The sequence below is a fragment of the Pseudorca crassidens genome, chromosome 5 (genome assembly GCF_039906515.1).
Source record: "Pseudorca crassidens isolate mPseCra1 chromosome 5, mPseCra1.hap1, whole genome shotgun sequence".
NCBI classification, from domain to species: domain Eukaryota; kingdom Metazoa; phylum Chordata; class Mammalia; order Artiodactyla; family Delphinidae; genus Pseudorca; species Pseudorca crassidens.
In genome coordinates this window covers 51,586,979-51,607,104 of record NC_090300.1, presented here as the reverse complement: position 1 = coordinate 51,607,104, position 20,126 = coordinate 51,586,979, and the positions used below count along the sequence as shown (strand labels likewise).

The window sequence follows — 20,126 nt, the reverse complement described above, 5'->3', positions numbered from 1 at the left end:
AACTATAAATAGACATATTTAAGACGATCAGGAAAATGTAAGTAAGGACTAGACACTAGATGATACCATGGAATTATTTATCAGACGTGATAATGGCATTATGGTTATATAAGAAAAGTCCAGTGTGTTTAGAAATACATTCCGAGATGAGTAGGGGTGAAATTACATGCTATCTAGAATTTTAAGAATAAATTCATCAGAAAATAAAGAAAAGTGATAGGTGATGCAAGTGTGGCAACACTGAGGTAACCTTTGAGCCTTGGTGATGGCTGTACGGAGTTTATTGAATTATTGTCTTTATTTGTGTGTGCCTGAAAATCTTCACAGTAAAAACAAGTGACCTTATAGTTCATACAACCTGGAGAGTTGAGGAGCGAAGGTTTTAACACAGGTCTGTCTGACCCCACGGTCTGCGTTAGGGGGCTGGCAGACTACAGGCCTGGGCCTATTTTACAAGTGAAGCCTTATTGGAACACAAGCCATGCCTTTTGGTGTACATGTTGTCTAAGGCTGCTGCTGCACTAGAGTTGGGTATTTGCTAGAGACCTTATGGCCAAGAAAGTCTGGATATTTACTCTCTGGCCCTTTGCAGCAAAAGTTTGCCAACACTGGTCCTTTTCACCATACCACAGTTTCAAGGCAGTTCCCTCCCAACCCCAACTAAAGCATGTTTAGTGTTCACTAGTATATTTTCATTATTAAGGCTGTAGAAGACACGTCTGTTCACGGAAATTGACTGGGGACACTTCAGCAGTTTTCAATTAGTGAGACCTTAATATAGTCTGAAATAAGTGCTTCACTGTTTTCGTTACAATGTCCTGGGAAATGCTGTGATGAGATTCCATGACTAAGGGCAGAAGAGATGTCATTGGCCACTGATAGAAACTGCAGGTAAAACAGAGGTGTCTTCTTTATAGCTTGCTCTACCAGGACACATGAATACAAAGTATACTCTATACCTGTCCCCACAATGTATTTATTTGGTGCCAGCGTGGTGTAGGGGCTGAAAGTCCAGCCAACAATTGACTGGTTAGAAGAGGTTCGTGAAGGCTGGGCTCTGTTAGGGCATCTTTGAAGGGTCATCTTTGTAAGCTCCTAACAGGCCAGGGTCCCTCCAAAGTGAGTCTGGTGGGTTGCAGTTCATCCTGCTGAACCTGGGCTGGACACCTTGAGGCAGCCCTTAATTAGTCATTCCTTAATTATAACACCTGCATACTTTCCTCCCCTTGCCCATTTCTGGGATATTTATCACACATACACCCCGCCCCCCAAAATTAGGTAATTTTGTGTGTTATTCAAGAAGACTTACTTTTATGCCACTCTCCTCAGAGAGATCAGGGTTCTTTCTGGTACCTGGACACTGCATTATGCTTAATTGGCAGTCAGCGATTTTTTGAAATGTATTCAAATGACTTAAACCTTTTGGCATATGTATAGTTTTCAGAATCGTTAAGTTAGAAAATATTTTACCCTCTATTTGTGTGGAATGTGATCGTTAAATAGAGATTATTTCGCAAAAATATTTGGATGCTTTCTTTGATTTGCATTTTGAAAAAAAACAATCGGAATCAATGACACATAATAGTAGTAGCATACACGAAGAAAACTACTTAAAACAGGAATGTGTTAGAACACTAAAGAGATGTAGGGATTTGAGGTAGCTTAATAACTATTATAGATAGGTAGTGGTGCCTGGTTTCTGTGCCTTTACAGAGCAGCTATATTTTGCATTGATTCATTCGTTGACTCATTTCATTCAACAGTATTTATTAAGCAATTGCAGTGTGCCAAGTACGCATGTAGGCATGGAAGGCAGTTAGTTGAGTAAGACAGATGGTTCCTGTCTTTACAAGAACTTACATTCTGTCAGAGCCTTCAGACTTCCAACAGTTCTCCCATTTAATTTTATAAGGTGAATTTCTTCAGGTGTTATACTTGGAGTGTTAAACAAATCAGAAACACAAAGGTCCTAGATTCTGAATCACATTGATTTTTTTGTAGTAGGTGTATTATACATTTCTTCATGGCTAATAGACCAGTCAAATCTCTGACTTTCTTTTCAGATTTATTTTTAGTTTGATTTTGTCTCTGCTGCTTTGAATGAACTTTTGGGAAATCAAAACATGTTGTTGCAAGTGTTGAAATGATCAGGGTGTCACCTGATGTCTCTGGTTTGTTTTAGGTTCAGGAAGATTTGACTGAGGAGAAAAAAAGGGAATTGGAGCATAATGCTGAAGAGACCTATGGTGAAAATGATGAAAATGTACGCGTAGATCTACCTATTTCTATTGCGCTTGTGTGCCTGTGCGCGCAAGTATGGGAGATACGTATGTATAGTTGGAAAGATACCAGTGGGTACATCTAAGGTGCCGTAGAGTTTAACAGGCCAACCTAGAACTAAGAAAATCTGTGACAACCTGAAGATTAGAAAAGACTGTAGCACTCTCGCCTGTTGGAACATTTTTCTTGTTTTCTTTCTCCAAAAATGAGTAACTTCATACTGGTTTTTTTGGGGTGTTTTTTTTAGAGGGAATTATTTATACCACTAACTCTGTGCCCTCTCTCTTAGTTTTCCTTTTTTTTCTTTTTAACTTCAAGGCCGATGAGAAAAACAATGATGGAGAAGAGCAAGAAGTTCGAGATGACAACCACCCCAAAGGCCGAGAGGAGCACTACGAGGAAGAAGAGGAGGAGGAGGAGGACGGAGCCGCTGCTGCTGAGAAATCTCGGCAAAGAGCTGAAATGTAGCCGTGTCCGATTTCACAGACAAGAGCTCAGCCGACGGATTCTTTTCAAGCTGCTCAAAAATAAATCTGCCTACTGAACTCTAGGATATTTAACTATAAAAATTAAGAATTTAGACTTCTTTTTTAACTTTTGTATTAGAAATGCTCATACATTTATATGAATATATTTTGTTAACCTAGGTTAGAGCTTCTTTTTATATTCAAGCAAAACATGAACGAGAAGAAAAACAATAAAGCAGACCTTAGGCTCTGAATCTCATTTTTCATAGATTATGTGATGTTGAAGAAGACATTGCTTTTGTATATGTTTCAACTTGTTCCTTCTCTGTCTTCTATGTTCCAAGCATTCTGTTGTTTGCCTTTGATGAAATGCAGGATAGAGAATACTGAAAAATGCTGTACAGACATTAAGGAGAATGGCCAGTTTACTAATTGCTGCCTTTCCGAGGTTCTTATGCATAGTTCTGATAGAATTTTCACCAGTCTGTGTATCCCTAGCATAAGATTCATGGACAGAGTGACATACAGTTAGAAAGACGTTTTTGCTATAAAGACATTTTTTTCAGGCTTTTCAGATCAGTTAGAAAAAATGTTTGGCTTAAAATCACAGCTATTCCTCTTGAGAGGAATTAAATTTAAATGTGAGATAGAACTAAAACTCACTTGACAGTATTCTAGACTTAGATATTTCAGGATTCAAACAAGGTATGACACATCAGCGTATTAACCTTTTTGAAGGACTGACGCCTTGTTTAATAACTAATTTAGTGTGTATGGGTGGCATTTTCCACGTGAGCACCCCTTTTTTTTCTGTAGTCACCCAGTGATAGCTTTGTTTTAGTATCTAATTCTCCACAGTAATATATATATCCCCCGTGAGCTCTGTGCCTCTGTATGTAATCACTGATGACAAGCATGAATATGAAGACATATCAAATTGTACAACTGAATAGGGTATTTTTCAAAAACAATATGGTAAAGTACACATGGTGGTATGGTTGACCCTCATGACTTTTCTCTGTGCTGGGAATGGGTCTACTTTATGCCCATGGATAGACTTTTAATGATTATGAATTATACAAGTCCCTTAAAATAAAAATATTAAAAATCAAAAATTTCCCATGGGATAGAGACATATTGCAGTCTCCAGTATAAAGATTTTTAACTAAATAGAATTAGGTTATATCATTCTTCTGTGTGTGGTTTTATAATAGTACTTTCAAATCAATAAAAACAGATTTCAATTTCTACCATTATCGTATGAATGTAATTTTATTTTTTAATAACCACACTCATGTATGGTTTTGATTAGCCCAGTTGAGTGATTATGTATGTATGCATAGGAATGTTTTGTTCAAATGTATTTTGGGTTTTTGGTAATCATGAATCAAATCTTACCTTTATGTATAAAAACCCTTTATGTAATGTAAAATGTATAATATTGTACATAATATTCAGAATACAATTATTTTGGTAAATTAGTTTGTATTTTTAATGTCCCAATTGCAGTATTTAATTATTTGAAACTTGGTAATAGTCAATAAAGCTATAAAAAGCAAGTGATAAATCTTTGAAAGTATGTGATTTTTTATTAGTTTCTGATCCTGTAACATTATTCAGTTCTTTTTCATAAAAGGAAAAAATTTTAAGGGGAACCAATGTATATTAATGAATTATAAAATGCCTTTCCCAATCTTTCTCGACTTGGATTGGCACGAGTTCCACCCCCCCCCACTTTTCTAAAGGAAGAGCTAAGAATTTTTATTTTATTTGAGCTAGTTCTGGAGGAAGAATAATGAGAAATGTAAGAGAGTGTCATGTGCAAACACACAAACAAAAAAACTACTGAATCCTCCCTGGGAAAGCAAACGGAACAATCGCAAACCATTCTACTCTGTATGGCGCCAAGTTATAGGGCTGTTTAACCTAATGTGTGGAAGAGAATCACCCAGAACTGATCTACTTTAATGAGATGAGCAGCAATAAAATGTCACTTGTATTTACCTTGCCAATTAATCTGTGACTTTTGGTGCAACCCATATGTCAAAGGATTTGGTACCAGTGACATAATCAGAAGGGGAAAAAAAGTACTTTTTTTAAGGCCAAGTACAGTGGAGTACAAAAATGCTGCATTAGTACAGATGTAATGACTGGATATTTATGAGTGACTGAGTAAGATCTAGGAGTAAGAGTATAATCTGAGCCACGTGGAGGTCACAGTGACTCACTGTTATAAAGGAAAATGATGGACACTTACTGAATGCCTTCATAGTGTGAGAAATGTGAAAAAAGGACCCACTTTATCCCCTCAGTGCTCCTTTAAGTTTGATGGAATTCCTTCCTTATCTTACAACCAAAGAATTTTGATTTCTTGAAGCTTTGAGTTGTTTTGTTTTTAATTCTCATTACCTTGTGGTACATTGTCGTGTGGCATGTTGCACAGCATTTAAAAAAAAAAAAAGGTCAATTTCTACTCTTGAATTATCTTCTTTTGGCTTCCCTTCTACTATCTATTCTTAGTTTTCTTCTAACCATCCTGGCTACTCTTTCCCAACTTTTTTTTTTTTTTTTTTTCAGGTATCTCTTCTTCTGCCTGCCCCTAAAATATCTGTTTTTCAGCTTTTGTCCTGGAGCCTTTTCTCTATCTAGCCTACTTCTCTGTCATGTCTTGGACACATCTCCCAATCCATCTCCTCAACCTAAGCTTTCTATGACCCGTCCTACCTTAAATTTATAATTTTCAAAGTTGAATTTGCCTTCTTTCCTTCCTAAAACTTACTTCTCTTTCTAGGTTCTGAATCTCAATTCACTTAAGTTTCCCAAAACAGAAGCAAAGTTTGTCCTTGATTCTGTCTTCTCTCCCTATTGATGCTACCAAAATATCTTTACATTTGCCCATTTTTTTCATCCCTACTGTCCTGGCTCAGGTCCTTGTTATCTGTTACCTGGACTATTGTAATAGTCCCCTAACTTGTCTCATTTACCCTCTCCTATCCCTAAAATCTGTGCTAGTGTGATATTTCTAAAGATAACACTAACACTACCCATTATAAAATTACTTAATAAATCCCTATTGCACATAGGAAAAGTTCCAAACTCCTTAATATGACTACATAGTTCTTCATAACCCATCTTACTTCTTCAGCCTTATAATTTGTACTCTAATTCTGAATCATAATAAATATGACTCATCTTTGTCAAGCACCATTGTCTTAGTAACCGGCCTTGACTCCTGTCTTTGGGTGGGAAGTTGATTTTGACCAGAGCCAATAATATTACCCCATATCCTGGGACAAAGTGCTTGATCCAAGATGGGCAGGTGACCCAAGACACACCAATTCAATTCCTTCCCTGGGATTTTGGTTGGAGGGCAATTCTCCGTGGTGTTTCTACACATACTGTGACAGCTTTTATCCTGGACTATCTTTTCAAGGATATTTGCCTATCAAACAGCCAGACATTAGAGATACTAACTCCCTGTGGGTCAGAGGACATTTTTGTTCCCTGGCTAGAATAATAAAGATAATGTCTCCCTGCAGGGTGAAATCTGAGCAGGTTTGCTGGCAGTCCCTCTCTAAGATCGAAAGTTTCTTAAGATCAGAGATCCTTAGGGGTGACACAAGCCCACTGTGGGTGCAACATCTACCTGGGATGCTCCACATCGTCCCCATGATGCTAGGGGACCAAGGGGGAACTGATGTGAACAGTAAGCTCACACGTTGCCCCGCTGTGCCATGAGAATTACATGTCTTTGAGCCAGCAGTCTAGAGTCTTCTGCCAGCATCCATGTAACTATGACAGGCTAACTTGTTAGCTTGTAAGGTAAACCTCAGACCCTGCACAATTACTGACATCTTTGCAGCCTGGAGCAAATGGAAAATAGCACCTCTCCTTCCTTTTCGATAGCAAAGCTACCGTTTGTAAATTCACATCACTTGGTATCTATTTTCTCAGTTGTGTGGAGAAAATAATCTACAGAAGTAGAGAATAAACCTCACCTGCAAAGACAAGCAAAAGGCAGGGGCAGAGATGAAGAGAACTGTGTCATTTTTTTAGTCTTCATGTCTTGCTATCCCTGATGCCAGCCAAGTAGACCCACAGGTTGATTAATGAGCCAGTAAATTCTACTTTTTCAGTTGAGCCAGTTGGAAACGCATTTCTGCCACTCACCACCTGAAGATTCCTGACTAATACTTGACTAACGTTCAGTTCCTTTAAATCACCATGCTCTCCTCTATTATGATAAATTTGCTACCCCCAAACACTGTTCAATCACTATTCACTCTCCTCTCCTTTCCCTGGCTCATTGCTTTAGGTCTCACCTTAATACCAATTCTGGGAAGTGTCTACTTCTCACCCCCATCCCTGTCTAGGCTGAATATCTTTTCTATGTCCCCTTATAGCATCCTGTGTTTCATATCGCAGTACCTCCCACAGTACATGGAAATAGTCTATCAATGTGTCTATACTCTCCTTGACATACACGTTCTGTGAGGGTGGAGAACTTACTTCTCTTGTTCATTGTTGATATCCCAAGCACTTCAATAAATATTAACTAAATGAAATCTTATAATCCTCATCTATGAAATGAGAGTATTATTTAAAGATCATACAACACGTAAGTCACAGAGCTAGGATTTCTTCCCGGGCGAATCTGATTCCAATGTTAATTCTAAATATAGCCAGGGTTGTATGGATCATTACCCACTGTCACATTCTGAGTTTCATATATTAAGAAGATGTGTTTTAAATTTGGCAAAAACCAATGTTACAGAAGTAAAAAAAATACAAACAAAATAAACAACAAACAAAAACGAGTGAACTCTCAGCCATAGGGTCTTGAGGAAGAACCCTATTCCAAGAAATTGGAATTATTTGCCCTGAGAAAGATATGGTCAAAGGAAAACGTAACACTGTATGTCTATCTTCTATGAAGCATCAAGTATAGCATGAAGGATAAAGAATTTCTTGAGAAACAAGTGAATGGAGTTGTGAAACCTAGAGAGGTTTTCAAATCAGAATATATTAAGTAATTACGATTTACAAGAGCCATGCCTAAGCCAATGAACAGATGGAATATCCTCTTAGAATTTCCTTGGGTCTTGTCACTATTACGGCAGGGCCAGTTGGTACTATGGAGTAGGCTGTGTCCATCCATTGCTTGTCGTTTTGTCTTCACACCATTTCCTCTTCTGTTCTTCATCTGTAGAAAGGCTTAACCCTGTAACCACTGGAGTGGATCCCAAACCAATCATTGTACCTCATCTTCTGGGATTTCTATACTGAGGTTAGATAAGAGAAATGATCTCTTGGCTGCTCTAGTGATGAGAGGAATCATATATTTGGAGCTTCCAGGAGTCACAATCCTTATGACATGGAGAAAACTCAGTTGCAGCAGAAAAACTGAAGCTAACAGAGAAAGAGGAACAGGATTGGGGTGTAGGGGGGAGCGCAGGAAAGGTGGGAAAGGGAGACAGAATCATAAAGAAAGAGAAGAATGGTGTTCAAATTCCCAGGTTCTGACTCCCTTTAATTTTATTTGCCAATAAATGTCTCTCCCTCTTTTTCATGAAACCAGTTTAAGGTTCTTTTCTATCAATTACATACTAAAGAGTACCGACTTACTTCCAGATTACATTTTTACTTATGGGATGAGAGGAAATACTCTCATTAACTTTTAGTCATATTGCGCTAAATGTAGCAAGTTTTAATAATGGCAGGCTTTTTGCCAGTCTCTTGATCATCATTTTTTCTCTTAGATCTGTCTCTAAGCCCAGAGAATCTATAATAAAAGCTTTGGGATTACTGTAATGAAGTTAATAATGCTCATATATCCCCATCTTGAGTCTATAAGATTGGCAAACTTTTTCTGTAAAGGGCCAAATAGTAAATATTTTGGTGTTGTGGGCCATAGAACCTCTTTTGCAACTACTCAGCTTTGCTGCTGTACTGTGAAAACAGCCAGGGTAAATGTGTAAAGGAATGAGCATGGCTGTGTTCCAATAAAACTTCATTTACATAAACAGCAGGCCACATTCAGCCTATAGACTGTAGATATCTAGTCTAGATGATCCAAATGCTTGCTGTAAAAACAATTATTTCAATAGAAAACAGCATTTTGAGATCTTCTGGTATCAAGGCTTTCTAGTTCTTTCCTATAATCCCTTCTATTTTAAGTTGGCAAGCACTCAACATTATCCTAGCTGCTGCATTTGTACACTATTTTAAGTGATTGGAAATGAAGTACTTTTGTCCTTTACCATCTTGGCTGACCTTGTTCTCACCATTCTCACTATTCCCTTGTTCTCACTAATGGAGCCTGAAATTAAACGTCATTTCTGTTTATCTGTTAACAACATGCATAGCATTCCCCATAAAGTACATGTCTCTTAAAGAACTGATTCACTGTAAAACCGGGGTTTGAGCAAGATGAGATGACTTCTTTTGGTCTGGTGTGTTCTTTCTCCTTCTTAAGACTTACGTATGGGAAGCAATTGCCGTGGCTGCCCATTAATACATTAACAATCATGAAATTTGTGATCTCAACTCCGAGAGTTTTTTGCATTCTATAGGTGTCTGATTACTGTTAAGTTGATGCATCCTAGTGGAATTTGACTTTTTTTTCATAAAGGCAATGTAAGCACATTTTATATTCCCTTAGCCCTATCCAATTATCTTCTGTGGTGGTTTTAAGATTTGTCCACAAGATCTGACAGTTTTCCTTCAAAAGGTGGAGTCTAGTTTCCCTTCCCTTGATCGTGGGCTAGACTTAGTTACTGGCTTCTAGCAAATAAAATTAAAGGGGGTTGATGGTGTGTGACTCAGAAATTTGGTCAAAAAAGACAATGCAGCTTCCTCTGTGCCGTCTCTTAGAAGCCGGCTACCATGTCATAAGGGTATTCAGACAGCCTTATGTTGAGACCTACGCCCATGTGGCAAGAAATTGAGGCCTCTTGGCAACAGCCACGTGAGTGAGTTTAGAGTGGACCCTCCAGCCCCTGTCAAGCCTTCAGATTACAACTTGATTGTAACCTCACTAGAAACCCTGAGCCAGAACTACCCAGATAAGTCATTCCTAGATGCCTGGCTCACACAAACTACAAAATAATAAATGTTTATCATTTTAGATTTTGGAGTAAATGGTTACACAATAGTAGACAACTAATACATCTTCTAAGGGTATTTATGGCTCCAAGCAGAGAGGCCAGTGGTGAAGGCAATGTGCAGCTACATGGTATAAATAAGCATCCAGCCAGTTGCTCAGCTGGAAGCCAGGCCCAGATGTGCAGGTGAGGGAAGACAGAGTTCAACTTAATGAGGTGAATAAATTTAAGCCAATTTATTTGTTCAAAATTATTAGATTATTTTTGCCAGATATCAGTGGCCTCTAATACAGTGGTTCTCAGCCTTAGCTACATATCTGAGGAATTGCAAAAGTATCAATAGTGATACCTGGATCCCACTCCCAGAGACTCTGAAATAATTGTAGTAGGCTGTAGTCTGGGTATCAGGATTTAAAATTTCCCCAGGCATTTCTAATGTACAGCTAAGACTGAGAACTACTGCTTTAAAAGTTAGAAGTTGGAAAGCGTAACGTTTTCCCCCAACGTCTCTCTATCGGATGGTAAATTACAAAGAAATCAAGTCTCAGACCAAATTTGCAAAGCAAACAATTAGAGGTAAGCAGAGACAGACATCAAACTTCTCTGAAGTCTCAGTGAAGTCACAGATACCTATCCTTTTAGGCACTCTAGACAGCCATGAGGCATAAAGGATTTGCTCATGCACATCCTATAATACTCTAGGGACAGAATTCAGCTAAACGTCTGGTCAGATCCTGCACCTGACAATCTTCCTTGACGAGGCCCATGGTCTTCTGCAATGGGTGATGGGCTCACCAGGTGCCCAGTCCTCTCTGTGGGGGGTGGGGGGAGGTGCCTGGGCAAGACTTCTTCCAGGTCACTCACATATTTTGAGCACCATTCATTTCTACAATGAAAAAAAAAAAGTCTTTAATATCCATGATCCCAACTAAACACATACTGCAGATTTGAGCTGAAGTGAGTGGAAGATCTTGTGATAGCAGCCTCGGGAGTGTGGGCTGATAAGGGCACCAGCTTCTCAGCCCTGGAAGCACATTAGAGCCACCGAAGAAACTCTGAAATAAAGACCCCAATACCAACCCCACTCTAATTTAATCAGAAACTCTGAGGGCAGAGCCTAGGCATTGGTATTTTTTAAAAACCTCTCAACAAATCAAGATTGGCACTGGACCCTGAAGGGGTCGTAATACACACAAGGGAGTTTTTTGGGTGAAGAAACTCTTCTATGTTCTGATTGTGAGAGTTGTGTACAAATCTGTACATGTATTAACACTCATAGAACTATACAACAACAACAAAGGAAAAGGTCAATCTTATTGTATGATAATTTTAAAAATAAAATATTATACCTATTAATTCTTTATAAAAGTCTCAGAGGCTAATGTACAGCTAGGGTTGGAAGTCACTGGCTTAGATTCTTTCAAGGGCGGATCCACCATCTGTGAGACGAGCATTCACAGTTAGCATACCACCAGCGTTAATTTCTTAAGTTAACAAACCTCCCCTCACCGTACATATGCACATGTCCACATATATAAACTCACCACATTGTCTATGCGGAAGTATTTTAAAGTAAATTATAAATACTGTAATAGTGAGGTAGAGCTGTCTTTTGCAGATTCACACTGGGGAATTTCAGAATATTACAGTGCGGAATTACATGAGTTAATAGTTCTATTAATCTCTGCACTTGGAGAAAAAAACTCATAATGCAATTGCTTTGCCTCAAAACAATGTTTCTCAAACCCATAAACTGCGGTCTTTATAGAATAACAAAGAATCCCCAAAAGAGAGTAGTTTGGCAGTTTAATTAGTTTCATTTCTGAGTAGGAAGAAATAGAGACAGTCTCTATCACAAAACAGTATGCATGAATATGTGTGTTTATATTACATAAATGAAACAAAAGTTTCAAGAAACAACTCATGCCTCTCTTACTTTATTCCATGGCAGTGTTGGTCATGACTCAGTATCTTGCTATCATGATGCACTAATGGTGAGAAAATCACAGTTAAAACACTGGGAGAATATAACCAGGTGCCTATGCTTCTTCCTGCCACCAGGCAAGGAGACAGATAAGAATTTGACCACTGGCTGCACCATTCTCTAGCTTTCTGAAGTTAGACAAATTTCTAGATCTTTGTGTGCCTCCATTTGCCCACTCACAAAATGGGAATAATAACAGAAAACTTCATGCTGTGCTTGCGATCACTGAATCCTCATCTGACAAACGCAACTCTTAAGTTTCTCTCCCTCTACATTTAAGACTCACGGAAAAAGAGACAGGACATGGACACCCTGAACTATTTCTGAGTTTGGAGGCCAGAAGGCTAAACCTGAATTTATCGTCTTTTTCCTTTGATGAATGATGAAAGTCTTATATGTGAAATATCCAAAGGTCTAAAAACCAGCATGAATTCTTTAATCTCCAATGATTTGAGACACTCTGGTTGGCACTCTGCTTGGAGGAAGAAGAATAAATTAAGCAGTTGTTCTGGCCAAAGAGAACTGAGCAGTGATCTAAGTTGATCTGTACCATCCACATCCTTATGTTAAAATAACCAGGAATATTTCACTTCTATAAATTTACCTTACGGAAAACCAACAGTATATAAGGGAAAATGAGATGATTATCCTAGCTAAAGAAAAAGGCGTGCAAACAGTCTCAGTGGAAGGGCATGGCCACACAAACAGTTCTGGTTGAATTCCTCACCATTCACTCACCCCCAAGGCGTCCCAGGGCATCTGGGGACCTAACCGACTAAGCAGAGTTTATTCACATATTCACCAGGGCACTTCCTAAAACTTTATAGACGTGGGAAAATATGCTATATGTATAGAAATATAAATCATGCAAAATACAAGTGAATACTAAGAAATAAATCACAAGGCAGGCAACACAGCTACTTCGTTCAGCCTCTCACTTCTGTTATTTTGGGCAAGGGCTGGGGGGTGGGTAGATGGCGGTTGTCTCACCGGCAGCCAGTCCTGCTCTTAATTCACACCTTGGGCAGAAGATCTAATTCACTAGCATGTGCTGTTCAGCCTAATGTCTGTTCAGGCCAAGACCAGAAACTTCTCCAAGTCCTGGAGGAAAACAGTGACCCTGATGCAAATTTCACGGCTAAGTTAGCGTAGGTCAATACATTTAAATCTCTAAACTGGCATTTAGATTGCAAAAACTATCAAAAAGATTGCTAATCCTGAGAGAAAAGCAGGTGTTGGTTCACAATTCTGGGAATCGCCCCACCCCACCCTGGGGGTAACATCTGAAACTGGCCCCTGTACACAGAGGGCGGGGAGAGACTGCCACTCCAGATCGGTAAGTGGCAGCTTTAATGACCAAGGAAACTTACATTGGAGGCTTGTCTCTGGCGGCCGCAAAATGAGCAATCTCGGCACCGGACCGCCAAAATCTTAGAAGTTTATACAGGGCTTCCCTGATGGCGCAGTGATTGAGAGTCCGCCTGCCGATGCAGGGGACACGGGTTCGTGCCCCGGTCCGGGAAGATCCCACATACCGCGGAGCGGCTGGGCCCGTGAGCCACGGCCGCTGAGCCTGCGCGTCCGGAGCCTGTGCTCCGCAACGGGAGAGGCCACAAAAATGAGAGGCCCGCGTACAGCCAAAAAAAAAAAAAAAGTTTATATAGAGGCTTTAACTGGGTTCAGTCACGTTTTCAGTCCGGATGGTCTCAACACCACATTGCTTTCTCAAAGCTGCGTCCTGGAAAACAGTTCCTTGTGTGGGAAAGCTGGGCAGAAGGTACTTTCCAAGGGCGGGGAGTGGGTGAGGAGCCGCCGACTTCCGGGTCCAGCTTCCGGGTCAAACAGCGATCACATCCTCCCCACGACCTCCTTCAAAAGCCGGAGCAATAGGTTCTTTGAAGTGAGACAAAATTACTAAGGGAGCTAAAGAGCAGAAACCATGCTTAATAAGAATGAAACTGAATTGGGAGGAAAATTAGCTATAACGTACATTTAGAAAGGGAAGAAACGTCAGTGTTGAACCTGAAAACGATCATTTTCAAATTACGCCTGGGGCCACGCACGAGGGGACTGCAAAATGAAATCTTGGCTTCTCACTTTGAAAATGCACTGGAGTTTGACATGAACGTACACATTTGACTTTTGCATTCTGCCGGTTGGTTACACCACAGGACAGCCCGGGTCAGGGACATCTGTGTCTGAAAGCACTGGAAACCTTCACCAGGTCTCTCGGAGTCTTTCTGGTCCAACATCTCACAGCGTTGCTATAACTTCAATGAACTATATACCAGGTAATCCTCACTTGTTCTTTTTCCTTTTCCTCCTTGGTTTTCTTCTTTTTTTTTTTTTTTTTTTTGCCAACTAGCGTACTAAGATTTGAAATGTCCTTAACTGAACAGGAGGACTTGAAGCCTTCAAGTCCTCAATGAGGAATGAGTGGTTTAGTACAGGGTTCTGTCGGGATGAAGTTGGTTATCCACCTCCAAAATCTCAGGTAACTAAATGTGTGTCACTGAATTCTGGTGGTTTGGGGTTGGAATGCTGCTACGTGAACAGCCAGAGAATGCTGGCTGCCTTGAGGCTGGAGAAGGAGGAAGGAGGGAGCAGATCGATTTGCCTAAAGCCTGCTCGCCTTGTTTGCCTTTAGCTGTGAGTAAAGTAAAAAAAAAAACAACTAAAAATTTTTTAAAAAATTTGCATTAACGTTCTAAGATTCTGACCCTTTGCAAAGTCTAGGAGTGGTACTTTTATCCCAGTGGATTGCAGACCTTGATTTCTTAAATGGATTACTTAGTAATTTTGTCCTGCACCCCTACTTTGGTGTGGGTTTTAACAACCCCTGGGAGCCTCTTCTATTCTGCCTCTTCATAGTATCTTGGCTTCCATTGTCTCAGAGCTGTAGGAAGGCACATGGGCAAGGTCAAAGCTAATGGAATGGAGACCATGATTCCGATTCCTTTCCTCAGCTTTTTATACTTTCCTCTGCTTTTTACTCCTTGGGCTCCACGTCTATAAATATTCCTGATTTTGAGGACAGACATCTGAATTAATAAAAACCTGTGCATATGCACATAGCACAGCAGGGACATATGTGGGCTTTAATCCTTTGGCATTTCCCTGTTTTCAGCTCTTGAACTGACCTTTGCTTCCCGTTCAGAGGCAAGCTTGGCTGAGGCCCCTTTCCTTGCCATCCCACCACCTATTCTTCTTACCTCGTAGCCTGGTAAAGGCAAGATTCTGTGAGCCAGGATTCAGTGTGAAGGACCAGCTGACCACTGGCCAACATCCTATGGTTTCTTGACCTTTGTACTATTTTTAAAAATTTGATACCATAAGGGTAACAAATAAGACAAAATTTGCATTAAGCCAGGAACCGGCTTCTGGAAGGAATCTTAATGTTATACTTCTTTGTTTTTAGATAGCTTAGAAAAACAAACATCCTATGGCTGGAGATCAGTACTAATTTTTATATAACGTCTATGTTCTAGAGAGTTTCCTCATTTAATATAGAGCTCTCGATAGCCATTTAAGATGGCCATAGACATTAGTAAATATATTCCAGAAAAACTTCACAGTATAGCATTAATTTTGTTTATATCTGAGAGCCTGATATAAGCATACAATCTGTTTTAATGAAGAGGTAACTCGACAAGCTCATCCACATATAGAATTGATGAATTAAGAGGGACTACAACATTTACTTTTGTATATTCCCCAGCCCACAATTTTTTGAACATATATCACTATTTTGCCTTTTTAAAAACAGTATCGTTGTGAATTACGAGTCTGTAAATGGTAATTGTTTGGTTCTACTTATTTTGAGGTTTATTAAAATGATTGTACATCCTAGTTTTTTGACATGCTTTTTTGGTTCGATGTTATACACCTGACATTCATCCATATTGATGTATATAATTGTTCTTCATTCAGTTTTGTTGATGTATAGCCTGCTTTTAAAATTTATTCATTCATGGCTTTGTCCAGGTATTTTGGAATAAAGGAATAGAAGGGGGAAAAAAGGAAATTCAGATTTTTGCGAAGAAATTTTTAGAGAGCAAAACTTTTGCACATAGGGACGTCACCAGCCCACAATTTGAGATCATTCAGTTATAATACTACCTCTTTAATACTTCCTTTACCTTACATATGAAAAATTAATGAACTGTAATTTATATTTTGATAGTTAGAGAACTAGTTGTCACCTGCATCTCACACTCTTCTCTCATCACTTTCTCTGTGTTAGTTATTTCCCCAGGGATACAGTGCCTGTATGTCTTTAAATCTATAGGTGATGCCAACAGCAAGTAAGCTTTTCTAGTGACTCATACACGCTTAAGTCCCAAATGAAAAATTTGAAAAGAATTTCAGCTGTAAATATTACTTTTATACCAATTGAAAAATCATGTATTTCTTCTCCCTGTTGCTTGGAAATGGCACTCAGCCTCTTAAGTGGTAGCTCTTAGAGAGCCAAGAAATTGCTAAAATAAGAAAAATAATTAGTAGTTCTAGGTTTCAATTAACATTGTCATTATATTAAAGTATATTTAAGTTGTATTTTCAGAATTTAAATGCACTTGCCAAGTAGTATCAGAAGCAAAATCTAAATATGAATAATTTTTCTTTGTCCTTATTTCAAACTGAAAATATTCCTGGGACTTGTGCAAGTAAATAGAACAAATGGTTAAAGTGTTTTGTATAATTACAAATGGCTTCATGTAGTCAGAACTGACTTGAGCAATTTTTTTGTCAACTTAGTTTAAAATAATTGCCCAAAATTCATTATTCAATAATTTAACATTTAATTAATAAATTGATTAAATGTAGCTTTTGAAATTGTTTCCAAAGCACTTGTATTATCTTTTAAAAACAACCAAGAAGGAAAGGTCATTATTTTGAAGAAAAAATGGGGTAGGTCTGACTTGCCTTTGACTAAAGTTTCTATCGAATGAATTGTAAATATGAGAAGCCCAAAGCTTTATCTGTTAGGCAGGAATTAAACAATCTATTGTTAATATTAATGGAAAAAATATAGAACTAGTTCACATCACTATATAGCAACAAATCATTAACTGGCAGAAATTAAGCTTATTAAAAAACTTAAATACTGCTTCAAAAAGTGGTCATTTTAGATAAATTAAGACCATGTATGTTTACAACAGGAATAAAAACAGTGATATTTATAAAATAGTTTTCCTTGCTGATATCTCAACAATTGAAGCAACAGCAAATTTCTATCTAATAATGAATAAATACTAAAATTTGACTTTAGTGTCTACCTTAGTTCCCTCGGGCTGCCATAACAAATTACCACAAACTGGGTGGATTAAAACAATAGAAATTTATTCTCGCACAGTTCTGGAGACTAGAAGTCTGAAATCAAGGTGTCTGCAAGGGTTGTTCCTTCTGGAGGTTCTAAGGGAGAATCTGTTCCTTCCCTCCCTCCTGGCGTCTGGTGGTGGCCCGCAATCCTTGGCCTTCCTTACATTGTAGGTGCATCATTACAGAATCTACCTCTGTCATTACATGGTGTTTTCCTTGTATTGTCTCTGTCTCTGTGTAGGCACACCACCTTCTTATAAGGACAAATCTAATCTAGTATGACTTCATCTTAACTATTTACATCTGCAAAGACTATTTCCAAATAAGGTCATATTCTGAGGGTCTGGGTAAATATGAATTTTGGGGGGACACGATTCAATTATTCAACCCAGTATCTCAACAACTGCAAAGAAAAAATTAACAGTTCAGAAAAGTGGCTCAGGGCTTCCCTGGTGGCGCAGTGGTTCAGAGTCCGCCTGCCAATGCAGGGGGCACAGGTTCGTGGCCTGGTCTGGGAGGATCCCACATGCTACGGAGCGGCTGGGCCCATGAGCCATGGCCGCTGAGCCTGCGCGTCCGGAGCCTGTGCTCCGCAACGGAAAAGTGGCTTAGAATATATTTTTGGTACTCATGTACTTGAAGTGGCAGTTAAGTAATTTTGGGGGGGAAGTGCGTTGCTTAGTTTTTATTGAATTTTATCAGACTAAAGAATGAGGAAGTAATAATACTTACTATTTTTAGGAAATATTGGCATAGTCTCCATATACTTTATTAGAAAGAGCCAACAAATATTTATTGAACTTTTACTATGCTCAAAGCACCATTTTATGGAATATCACTTTCATTTATCTGAGACATGATTAATATTGATTAAAATATTTATCATATCTCTTCTTGATTGCTTGCAGTACATAAAGAAGGACATGAGGTATTGGCAAAAGGAAAACAGAAAAGATATAGTACTTTTCTTGAAAAGCTTTTAAATAAAGATATACTATATTATAAAGAGAGAGGGGCAGTTTGGTAAGTTGGGGCATTACAGGCTGCTACTGACTAGCCAGGTGAGTCAACTTCTCTGCATCTCAGTTTCCTTATCTGTAAATGAAGGCAGTAATACTTGTACCTGCCTCCCAAGACTTTTAGGAGGATTAAATGAGTAGATGCATGAAGAGTGTTGAGAACCATGCCTGGACACAGGAAGCTTGGTATAAGTGTTAGCTACTGTTACAAGAAAAACTAGTACATGTAAATATTTAAGAATAATGCAGGGGCTTCCCTGGTGGCGCAGTGGTTGAGAGTCTGCCTGCCAATGCAGGGGACACGGGTTCGTGCCCCAGTCCGGGAAGATCCCACATGCCGCAGAGCTCCTGGGCCCGTGAGCCATGGCCGCTGAACCTGCGATTCCGGAGCCTGTGCTCCGCAAAGGGAGAGGCCACAACAGTGAGAGGCCCACGTACCGCAAAAAATAATAATAATGCGGGACAGTATTGGAAAGCCTTTTGGGCCCCAAATATTTTCCAGAAAATGGTTTCCAGAGAACACTGGATAACTTGGTAGTAATAAACAAATTATTTGTGAAGATTATTGATTTTCTTGTTGACAGGAATCGTATGTCTATTTCAATGTAATGAGTGGTTTTTGCTTGAGTAGTATAATAATTTATTCTGGAGTTGAGTTTCCTGTTAAAAGTTAATCAGAAAAATCAGTAAATGGAAAAACTTTTGAAGAATTTGAATTGTATTGTTTTTCTTTTTTATATCATGTGGGTTTATTTCCCTGTGTGAGGTCTTCTGACAATGGTCACGATAAAAGTCTGGACTTTCTGTTTTTTACCCCACTTTAAAAAAAAAAAACACTGAAATAGGAAATAAGACAAAATAGGACAGTCACCTTGAGCATACCCTGGTCATGGGTTCTTGTCTCTAAAGAGGAAGCTTCTACTGCCATCGATTTCTCAGACCAACTATACTTCCTTGAACACCTACTGCCACAGACAAAAACATACCAAACCAGAGCAGTTGAATTACCCTGATTTTAATGTTTTCTTCCCCAAATCCAGCCAAGACTAGTAGGGGAACTGAAATGAAGGCTGAGTGACCATAAATCTTGCATGAGTGCAACTCCACCATTGGCTGTTGGGCAGTGCATTTTGTTTTGCATTGACCAGCAATATTTAAGGAGGAAGTGAATCAAGGTGGTTAAGTCATGCAATACCTGCTGCTATAGCTGTCATCTGCTCTGTATATTTGTTAAGATGCCGCTGAGCTGGGAAACCTGCGATAAGCCAGGTTCTACCAGTCGCTGGAGGATGGTGGGCCAGATAATAACGGAGCTACAGTTTCACGTCTCCAACCAGAAAAAGGCTACTCACTGCATCCTTCTCCTATGTGCTTAAATGTGTCTTCATTTTCTTCTACCACATGTACTTCCTGCAGGTGCTTTTTAGAGTTGCTATGAAAAGAAGAACAGGACTAAAGTGTCCAATATTGTCCCAGGCAAACATGAATGTATGGTCACCCAACTTATTATATGTCATATTAGATCCTTGAGGGTGATAATAAATATTTGCTTAGGAAGGAGATAGTGTATAGCACTTGCAAAAAATGTTTGGAACACATTGAGGGTCTAGGTGGACCACTGTTTGTGAAACGTTTTATGAAACAAAACATGTTTGTGAAATGGATTTAAATGTTTTCTTAGAAACAATGGATTCTGCATCTTCATCCTCATTCAGATTTAAAAAGAAACTACGTAAAAACCAAAGGAGGGAATTATCACTTCTATATCAATTTAAATGCCTATGGATGATGTTCAGTTCTTTACTGAGGACCTTAATTGTGTAATACAAATCTTTGGGATTAAAGGTTTCTAAGGGTGACTGATATCCCATTAACGTTTTAATAATGTTACAATACCTCAGGAGGAAATTAGGTCTGTCCCTAAAGATCATTAGAACAGTCTGCCTATTTTGCT

The 20,126-nt window shown here is 38.9% G+C and overlaps 1 protein-coding gene and 1 long non-coding RNA gene across 7 annotated transcripts in view; both read left to right on the top strand.

The window, feature by feature from the left end:
- Positions 1-4,314, top strand: part of GOLIM4 (golgi integral membrane protein 4) — a 78,665-nt gene extending 74,351 nt beyond the window's left edge. For all 5 annotated transcript variants that reach the window (XM_067737968.1, XM_067737970.1, XM_067737969.1 and 2 more), the window contains 2 exons: positions 2,183-2,263; positions 2,599-4,314. In XM_067737968.1, the coding sequence (XP_067594069.1) occupies positions 2,183-2,263; positions 2,599-2,748 (231 nt within the window). In that variant the 3' untranslated portion in view covers positions 2,749-4,314. The remainder of the gene's footprint in view (positions 1-2,182; positions 2,264-2,598) is intronic.
- A 9,361-nt stretch (positions 4,315-13,675) lies between these two features.
- Positions 13,676-20,126, top strand: part of LOC137224883 (uncharacterized) — a 166,203-nt gene continuing 159,752 nt past the window's right edge. Inside the window, exon 1 of one of the 2 annotated variants that reach the window (XR_010943550.1) lies at positions 13,676-14,125. This is a non-coding gene — a long non-coding RNA (uncharacterized lncRNA). The remainder of the gene's footprint in view (positions 14,126-20,126) is intronic. The other variant, XR_010943549.1, reaches the window with a different exon arrangement.